Consider the following 9,871-nt stretch of genomic DNA (forward strand, 5'->3'; position numbering starts at 1 on the left):
CTGAAACAATTCCTAAAGGGATGTGGTACCAGACATGTGCAGTTTGGCCCACTTTGAAAAAAGTTCTAAGGTTTGGACAGAGGGAGTCACTGAGCAGCACTGAGGTCAGTTTCACATCATACCCCTTGAGTTCAATCCTGACTTGACACACATTGTTCCAGTATTGCCAATACAGTAGAAAGCAGCCATCTCTGTTGGCGTGATGAGGTAGTTTAATGCAGGGGCCACGGTGTGGGAGGTCGAAGTGTCTCCACAGGGACAACACTGGAGCTGTATTGGCAGATCTGGATACAGGCCAAGGGGCCATCAGAGCATAGTCATCAGAGCATGGACCAGTTACCAGCAACAGAGCCCCATGGCCGGTTTGATTGAAACATTATGTAAAGGACAATATCACAGAGCAGTGTACCATACACTAATCATTTGAGGCATGTGGCTATCAGACTCCTCTCCAGCTGGGATAATGAGGGGCATGCTGGTAATATGGTTCAACTTGGAGCTGTTTGTGCACCGCCAACGGATGGTCAGTCATCCGTCCAACACTTCGGTCCACTTATCTGAGCAACCACATCGCCCTGACATTTTAATACGGGCATTCACGGTCCCCATGGTTCCTAATGATTTTTCAGCGACCTCTGACCTTGTGTGTAGTGCTGACATCAGCCCAAACACTGTCTGATAACATTGTGTTTTGACAATAAGATAACAAATGGCCCCCAGAATTTGGTATCCCAAGATGATTAATAGTAATGTTTTGGCGACCCTGTGATCTTTACCCATATCCACCAGCAGGCCTGGATTTCATTACAAGAGATATCGAAACTGAAAGAAGAAACTATGAATTATGGACCCTACATTGTCCCAGTGGTGGATTATAACTAAGTACATTTACTCAAGTGCTGTACTTAAGTTCAAATTCATGGGTCTTGTACATTAAGTATCTCTATTTTATGCATTTTTACACATGTGCTCCACCACACAAAGTTGTTCTTCTTTACCACATTTATCTGAACGCTTTAGTTACTTTTCAGATTACAATTTTTCATACCCTTCCTGTCCAGTGAAAATCACGCACCTCCACGTTCAGAGATTATGAATTTGAATGTTTGTGACAAATTATTTAGCGTTCCTTTATGGGCTGAGAAAATTCTCCCTCATTCCTTCATGATGAATAAACTGATCTTCATGTGTAAAATCACTGGAAGTCCCCTTCAATTTATAGCCAAGGTCCGGACAGAGTAGCAGGACTTGGTTTATGGTCCATGGAGAAACGTATCTAATCTGCACACAAACCCCAGTGATGTTTGTTGGGGAAAATTAACTGAAGTGATATGGTGTCCTCACAAAACTAGCTAAAATAAAATAAAGATATACAGGAAATGTCTTTAGTTTTAGTTTGTGTTAATTTGTCAATCATGAGGAGACGGTGGTGGATTTGTTCGTTGAGACAGTGATGTCTACGTCTACACTTGACAAATATACCGCATATTATAATAAAAAGCTAAGACTGATCCTGAAACTAATGAAAACTAAACATCTTCAACAATACAAACTAAGCTAAAACGAGCAAACGCACTCAGGAAACAGAAACTGAACTGAAAACAAACATTTTAAAAAAGAAATAAAAAGAAAAACTAATGAAGAGAACAAAACTATCATGAATCTGTTACAAACATGCTGATTTCATACAATATGATGCACAACTGTAGATTAAACCAACTGACTACCCAATAGTATATAAAGTAGCTAAAATCAGTGCATTTTAAACAGCTACAGCAGTAAAATGCAGGATTCTACTTTATTAATTCATTTAAAGGACCTTAATAATTCTTCAACAGTTGCATTTTCCATGTTGCACCTCCATAATGTCTTTTTTCAGACTGTCCCTGAGCGGTAAACACCCACATGACACCATTCCTCGTGAACCATAAACCAGTCCTCATGTGTGAAATTAGTGGATTGCTCCTTTAAAGGTGGAAGAATGGAGAAAAAAAATAGTTTCACAAAACATGTCTATTTTTTTTCTGAAGTTTCTCTCACACTTAGTTGTGATTTACTCTAAGATGACCGCTCTGTTGGATGAGCACTCAAAGAGTCTCCCTCAGGCCAAAACTTCAGTTTTTGTTACACAAGACACAACGGCCAGAAAGCTGTGAAAGTTAAAGAGCACATTTATGCTTCCAAGTGGATAAATCTCTGTGATCCTAATGATTCAGTGGCCTTTTATTTAGCTTCTCCTTCAGGGCAAACTCTCCATTTTTAGCCTCTCCACTGCTCGGGCTTGAAGATGACTTTTTCCCCAACAGTAGTGTGGTATAAAGAACATTTATACGACTAAGAGGGGCTTTATCTCGCTGCTACATGTTCTGATAAAACACAGAACACAAACAGTGTTTGTAATATGATGTAAGATTTGTCTCAGTCACCTTCTGAAAAGATTATTTTTCATTGCAGATTTTGTACCGTACTAGTGAATTAGTTGACATGATGTCTGTACTGAGGCTGGAGACGAGGAGTTTTACATATCTATGGTTGTAAAATCAGGAAAGCTACCACTTCAGACACTATCTCCAAAGGCTGAAATCAGAAGTCATCAGAATGTACTGGGCATCGACACTTTTCTGCACAGCTTAAATGGGTTTTAAATATGTAACTTGATACCTTACATTTTGGAATGAGAGCATTCATAAGTGAACTCATAAATTAAACATGTATTTCTTTATTTGTTTTGTATGTTTTACTGTTTTAATCATCTCATCTGGGTTTAGCACCTTATGGTGTGTGAACATTATTTCTTCCCCTCTTTATCCCTCCATATTTATACAGCTCAACGGTGCCACCCTCTGGTCATTTTAGAAGCTTACATTTACAGTTTTCTCCAACAAAAAGGTTTTCAGTGATAAATATTGTTTGATGTAACTGATTTTCAGTGGAGTTCAATAGTCTGAAACCGCTTTGTAAAATCTCTAATATTTTCACGTCAACCTGGAAATCATGAGAAAGTTTGAGGATTCAGACTTTATGACGTGAAATGATGAAGTTATATAGAAGATTCTGCACTATTTCTACCCATCAAATGTAAATAAAGCACGGCAAGACCAACTGAACTACTTTGTTCGAAAGGGGAAGAAGATCAAATCACATGGATACATCTCAAGGAAATCTGACCTTTTGCACAAAGGACTTAAATTGGTAAATACGTGTAAATGTGTTTAAATTTGATCTTAAATATTTCTTCTTCATTTTACGCGTCATAATGTCTTGTGTTTTAAGTGTTTCTGAAACCTCAAACTTTATCATAATTTCCAGATCTAAATGAAAATATTAGAGATTGTCAAATTAGTCTCAGACTTATGTTGTATGTTCATTTTATTATATTTTTCAAGGGCTAATTTATGTGAAATTCTATCAGAACAGAAAATATGATATTCATGGTCTCAGGACTTGATGATATTGCTTCTATTCATGAATTTAAAGGCCCTTTATTATGCAAAATGCACTTTTTAATGTCTTTTAAATATAAATATGCGTGCTTGAAGACATCCAAACTATGAGAAAAAAACATCGTCTCCGTTTCTCCACCTTTCAGTAAATGTACATAAAGATGCAACGTTTAGATTTGGCTCCCTTTATGATGTCATAAGGGGATCTGTTGATCGTGACCCCCACTTCACTGCCCGCCATTGTGTTTTCCTCACTTAACACCAGCTCCTCCTGAGGATGTTGAAAGCGAGACCGAAGCAGCAGATTGTTCTGTTCTTCTAAAAATGGAGCGTTCAGACAGGGGCTGAAAACAGCTGCAGCAGCCATGTCTGCTGTGAGAAAAATTATTTTTTTTTTAACATTAATCCGTGTAAACCTGTTCTACAAGAACCTCCAGATACAAGTATGAACTTGAAAATGAGCTTTGGGGACTTTTAAAAGTAGTTCACCCAGTAACAGTGCTCGTCTTTGTATCCTAAACACACCATCTATTTTATAACATTGTCCATATTCACTGCACTTTAATAGTTATCACACTGGGCCCTTGTTGGACTCCCAGTGGCTGATGGGATATTTACCCTGGGATTGATGCTTTTTGCTGTGACTTGTTCAGTGTTTGAGTGAGTCTGTTTTCTCTGACCGTGTTGCCTTGCAACCAATCAGACTGAGGCGTCACCAGATCACCACTTTATTAATATCAGTTTTTATTCCACAGATGAAACCGGAGACGGCGGCCTAAGCCGAGGTTTAGGGAACTCTGGGAATAAAATGATGTAGTATTGTGCATCACATGTATTCATAAACTATTTGACCATATGTTTTGCTTTTATTTCAGCTAGTTCTCCGTCATTTGGTCAAGCTTTATTCATCTGTTCATTTTATTACATATTACGCATCAGAGGCCATTTCTTAAACAAAAGTCTTGGTTTTCATACTGAGGTTTGACAGCCAAGAGGGCAGCACCTTAGCCTGTTTGGTGTGGTGCCTGGGTGGTGTGGTGGTGCCCCCGCCTGAGGACAGATTAATGTATCACAGCAGTCAAAGGTGAGCAGGAGTGACCTCCATCCTCGGCCTCCCTCATGTTCACACGCCCCACAACAAACCCCAACAAACATCACTGGGGTTTGTGTGCAGATTAGATACGTTTCTCCATGGACCATAAACCAAGTCCTGCTACTCTGTCCGGACCTTGGCTATAAATTGAGGGGGACTTCCAGTGATTTTACACATGAAGATCAGTTGTATGATGTCTTCCTTGGCCCTGAGAGCACAAAGTCTGTGTTACAAACTGTGGGTGTGCGGGTTTAAAAGACGCTTCTGATTTGAATTTTTAAGGATCCGGCATTTTTGGAGCTTGACTGATATTTGGGACTGCATTCATTTAACCATTTATTTGATTTTTTAACATCTTAGTAATTTAAGTGCAATACTCAGTAGGTGCAGTACTCTTTTTAACATGTTATAATCTGTGATCATGACTTACAGTTGTAGGTTAGACCTTCTGAGATGATGCAGAACATCTGTTGGAGTGATATTATCATGATGTTTGTACTTATTTTATTTAATTTTATTTAATTTGTTAGGCACCATTTCTCTGCATTTTCACTTAAGACACTTTACACACCTAGAGACAAAATAATTTCCTTCGGGATCAATAAAGTTGATCTTATCTTATCTAATCTTAAAGCACTCACTGCAGGCCCACCTGCAGACATGCGCTGTGTTGATGTGCTCAGCTTCCCAGGGTGATGAGCGATGACTTTCCTCCAAACTGAAAGTGAAGAGCTGCTCCCCCGGGATCAGTGCGGTGGTGGGAAGCCCCATCACAGGGTTAAAGGTACAGTAGCGTGCGTCAGCTGATGCGTAGCGTCACGTAATGAGGGGGGAGGAGGGTGAGGCTGGAGCTCGCACTGAGCCTCCGGCTGCAGCTTCCTGCTGCTGCTGCGGACAAACGGCTCTTTCTCATCACTGATCATGTGCCTCGCTCCCCGGCTGTCTCCGGCCCTGCAGCAGGAAGTCCGCCTGGTTTTCCTCCCCCTGCCTTCCTCCCCTCTCCGCTCTTGACAGCCCGCATTCACGGCCTCGTTCTCCCCTTAGTTTTCCCGCGGATCTGCGGGGCGTGAGAGCTGGAGAGGCCGGCAGCGTGAAGCCGGAGACCGGCGGCCGAACACCGGCAGAGGCCCCGCCGCTCCGCCGCTGCCTCCTCCCTCCGGCCGGGGAGAGCAGGTCATGGAGGCCCCGCTGGAGGAGAAGGAGCCGCCGCCGATGGACAAGCCCCTGCCTCTGCCTACGTTGAGCCCGGCCGTGCCCCCGTACGTCACTCTGGGCCTGACCGTGGTCTACACCGTCTTCTACTCCCTCCTCTTCATCTTCATCTACGTCCAGCTCTGGCTGGTCCTGCGGTACCGACACAAGCGCTTCAGCTACCAGACGGTGTTCCTGTCCCTGTGCCTGCTGTGGTCGGCCCTGCGCACCGTGCTCTTCTCCTTCTACTTCAGAAACTTTGTCACAGCCAACACTCTGGGGCCCTTTCCCTTCTGGCTGCTCTACTGCTTCCCTGTGTGCCTGCAGTTCTTCACCCTCAGCCTCATGAACCTCTACTTCGCACAGGTGAGTCTGCAGCTCAGTGCAGTAACATCACTACAGGGATGTTTGGGATAGAAGGGTAACATTTTGGTTCCTGAGTGGAAAGAGGTTTGATTTCACTGTACAGAGCAGCTGATGTGCAGATTTAGTTTTTCACACTTCTACAAGAAGATCACACACAGCAAGTGAACTGTGAGCAGAGCAGGATTTTGAACTACTAAGGAGCCGATCCAGGTCCAACATGCAGCTTCTTGGACCAACAAGAGATTCTGGATTCTTCTAGGAGGCCATAAAAAGATGTGACGTTAATAGCTTTTAACAAGTTACCAGATTTGTGTGTGTGTGTGTGTGTGTGTGTGTGTGTGTGTGTGTGTGTGTGTGAGGAAGCAGCAGCAGCATTAGACAGAAGTTATTCATTATATCCTGGACGTGTCTGGAGGGCATCTTTAAACACACACTGTCCTCTGGTGAACTGGCTGATGACACCTTTCATCACTGAGCAGCCAAATGACAAAATATAAAATGGCTTCCAGTCATATATGAAATATAGTTTAATAATAAGTCTAATAAGATCATTTAGAGAGAAAAACCTAATGATTAACTCCCATTGTTGATTAATCTGTCATATTTTCATAAATCAATGAATTATCATATATTAATAATTAAAAACCATCACAAATAGCTGATTTTGCCCAAACAACAGTCCATTCAGTGATTGTTTGGAGAGATTACTTGATTATCAGAATTTTTTTTGTTAATCATTTAATTCTTTCAGCTGTAAACAGTACTGGATAGTAAGGACAGCCCACTAAATATTACCTGCTGCCTCATTCAGAACAGAACAGTGAATCAGTCCCTCGTCTGTGTGCTTATTCCACATATCAAATCATAACTTCTCTGCCTAAAGCTTATTTCTAGCATAATCCTCTTGTGCTGCTTTGAGTCATAGTTTTGAGATGACGGTGAGGTGTTACGAAGCGTGGCTCTGTGTGTGTGTGTGTGTGTGAGAGAGAGACCACTGTGTTACTTAAGTTCAAAACTGTGAGGTTCCTGTTTTTAAAGATTGTCTTGGGTTTTTTTTTTTCCACTGAGTGAGAATACAGAAGTGAAAATGGGCAGTTTAAAGCAGCGTGATGCATTTGCATGATGCAGGATTTGTTTTCTTCTCACAGGTTGTTTTCAAGGCAAAGTCGAAGTATGCTCCAGAGCTGCTGAGGTACAGGTGAGCTCAGGCAGTGACCTTTGGGAGAGGGCAGCCACGAGTCATATGCATTTACTAGATTACAGTATTTTGGCACAATGCAGGGACTGTCTTTGCTAAAGTGATAAACTAAAACGTGTGCAATGTAAATATGCTTGTCGTTTCCCACAGGCTGCCGCTGTACCTGCTCTTCCTCTTCATCAGCCTGGTGTTCTTAGTGGTGAATTTAGTGTGCGCCCTGCTGGTGAGGATGTCCTCTGCAGAAGCCCACACCGTCGTACTAGTGAGGGTCGCGATCAACGACACGCTCTTCGTCCTGTGTGCCGTCTCGCTCTCCGTGTGTCTTTACAAGATCGCCAAGATGTCACTGGCCAACATCTACCTGGAGTCCAAGGTAGATGTTGCCCCCCCCCCCACTTGTGCTGCTGTAGTTTCACCTTCTGGGTGAAAAGTTTCATGGTGATTTGCGTCATGACTGACATGAGAAGGCGTCGTGCACCCTTATGTGAAGATGCACTTCTCCGCGCAATTTATGCTCTGTACATAGCGACTGTTTCCTAGCAACACAGTCTGGTTCTTGTGCATGAGCGGCTGGTGGCTGCAGCACAGTTGGGTCGTGTGTTCTCTCACAAAACGACCGGTGCTGTTTGAAGAAAAGACGTCGTACCTGATGCTCTGAATGAATTGTTTTAAAGGAGCCCACAGCTCTTCTTGCCTTCAGTCTCCACAAATGTATCTTCACTCTGTGCAGGGGACGTCGGTGTGCCAGGTGACGGTTATAGGAGTCATCGTCATCCTCCTGTACTCTTCCAGGGCCTGCTACAACCTGGTCGTCCTGGGGCTCTCAAACAAGAGTATAAACTCCTTTGACTATGACTGGTACAACGTTTCAGACCAGGTGAACCACCAGAGGCCATAGTGCCTTCAGATTTATCATTTAACATGAAAAGAACATGATGTCATGTCTTAAACCTAAAACCTCACAGTAAAGAGTTTCTAATTTATTCGTATATGTTCGTGTTTCAGGCAGATTTACAGTCGACTCTGGGCGACACCGGCTACATCGTCTTCGGAGTGATCTTGTTCGTGTGGGAGCTGCTCCCCACATCCCTCGTGGTTTTCTTTTTCAGAGTTCGGCAGCCCAACCAAGACCGGGTGAGCCAGCGATTACCCTCAGTTACTGTTTAAAGTTTGGGGTCACAACATAATATAAACCTATAATTATTTAAACATAGTGGAGTTCAGCTACTCAAAATGTAATTTTCCTTATGAATTATTGGAAATCGCCTTTTAGGAAAAGGAAAAGCACTCTTTGGTGAAACTGCTCACACAGCATGAGAGGAGATGTTGCTTTATTTTAAGGGACCTTCCGCCTATTTTGTCCTGTTTATCGTCTCGTCTGATTGTCCTGCAGAGCGGCTCTGGGCTTCCTGGTCACGTCTTCTCCTCCAGGTCTTATTTCTTCGACAACCCACGGCGTTATGACAGCGACGATGACCTGGCGTGGAGCGTCATGCCTCAGAACATCCAAGCCAGGTACAAACAACCACGACTGTAGTCTCTAAAACGGAGTGCGCGCAGTAGGAACGTGGCAGGTGGGAAATGGGTCGTTTTAATGTGCGTTTGCTTATTTGGATGTGCAGTCTGGCCGCTGACAGCTACGAGTGGGGGAGCCAAAGCAGCAGCAGCATCGGCGCCTACATCGGGGGGGACGACAGCTACCACCTCCCTCCTCCTCCAGAGGAGCTCAGCCATTACTGACCAGAGTTCACAGGGACTCCTGCTGACCTGTGGATTGTTTTTATTATTTGTATATTTTTGCACAGTCTCTCTTGGTGGCACATGGGGCTGAAAGTCGGCCTCTGCTCAACACGTTCTATTTTGTCTAGAAGAAGAAGAACTAACAGACTTTTTCTCTCTGCCAGTATACGAAGGTCCACTGACGGGACGTTAGTTTTGCACACTCCTTGTACAAAGCATGATCGAATTTTAACTGCTCTTAAACATTTTCATTGTATAGTTTATATTGAATACTGCCTAATATATATTTCCTGACTTTTGTAATATGTATTGTACTTACTATCGTTTGTAGTGTCGATGCTCTTTTTCATACAGATGTGTTTCTATAGAGGTTAATTCATATTAAAAAAAAGTTTAAATGCTGTGAAAAATGCAGTTTTTATATCATTTATTAATTTAGAGATAACTTAACAGAATGGGGCTCATGTTTTAGGAACTTTTCTAAGAGGTTAATTGACAGTTTTGCTAAATTTAGTGAAGTTATTAGAGTTCTCCATCATAGATCAAAGGTGACGGTGTCCAAAGGGGCATCTGAGCACAGCACACTGCAGCGCCCTCAACTGTGGGTTCAGTTAGACAGTTTATTAAACACATGGTACCATCACGTTTTTGATGAATTCATAAGTATAAATCTCATATTCTGAGGAATACAGTTAAAATGGTTAATACCACCGAGGAAAATACAACAGTTCAAGTTCAGTTTTCATTGAGTTTCTCCTGCATGTATCTATCTTTAATTCTTAATTTTCTCCCCTTCTTCTCCCACACTAGTCTGGTAATAGAACTTTAAGATCACTTATG

At 42.5% G+C, this 9,871-nt stretch overlaps 1 protein-coding gene across 1 annotated transcript; it reads left to right on the forward strand.

Moving 5' to 3' along the window:
• Positions 1-5,396: 5,396 nt before the first annotated feature.
• gpr137ba (G protein-coupled receptor 137Ba) lies at positions 5,397-9,428 on the forward strand. Its single transcript, XM_070840868.1, has 7 exons — positions 5,397-6,093; positions 7,242-7,291; positions 7,442-7,664; positions 8,022-8,168; positions 8,297-8,425; positions 8,685-8,806; positions 8,914-9,428. Exons 1-7 carry the CDS (start codon positions 5,713-5,715, stop codon positions 9,029-9,031), a joined length of 1,170 nt encoding a protein of 389 aa, XP_070696969.1. The 5' UTR covers positions 5,397-5,712; the 3' UTR covers positions 9,032-9,428.
• The last annotated feature ends 443 nt before the right edge of the window (positions 9,429-9,871 follow it).

This window comes from Pempheris klunzingeri, chromosome 12 (genome assembly GCF_042242105.1).
Source record: "Pempheris klunzingeri isolate RE-2024b chromosome 12, fPemKlu1.hap1, whole genome shotgun sequence".
Classification (NCBI taxonomy): Eukaryota; Metazoa; Chordata; class Actinopteri; order Acropomatiformes; family Pempheridae; genus Pempheris; species Pempheris klunzingeri.

What these genes read in the sequence shown, in the direction of transcription:
- gpr137ba (XM_070840868.1), top strand. Translation starts at nt 5,713, where the DNA reads ATGGAGGCCCCGCTGGAGGAGAAGGAGCCGCCGCCGATGGACAAGCCC. An exon ending in GGCAGCCCAACCAAGACCGG is followed by an intron (nt 8,426 to 8,684) that starts GTGAGCCAGCGA and finishes ATTGTCCTGCAG; the next exon opens with AGCGGCTCTGGGCTTCCTGG. An exon ending in CCTCAGAACATCCAAGCCAG is followed by an intron (nt 8,807 to 8,913) that starts GTACAAACAACC and finishes TTGGATGTGCAG; the next exon opens with TCTGGCCGCTGACAGCTACG.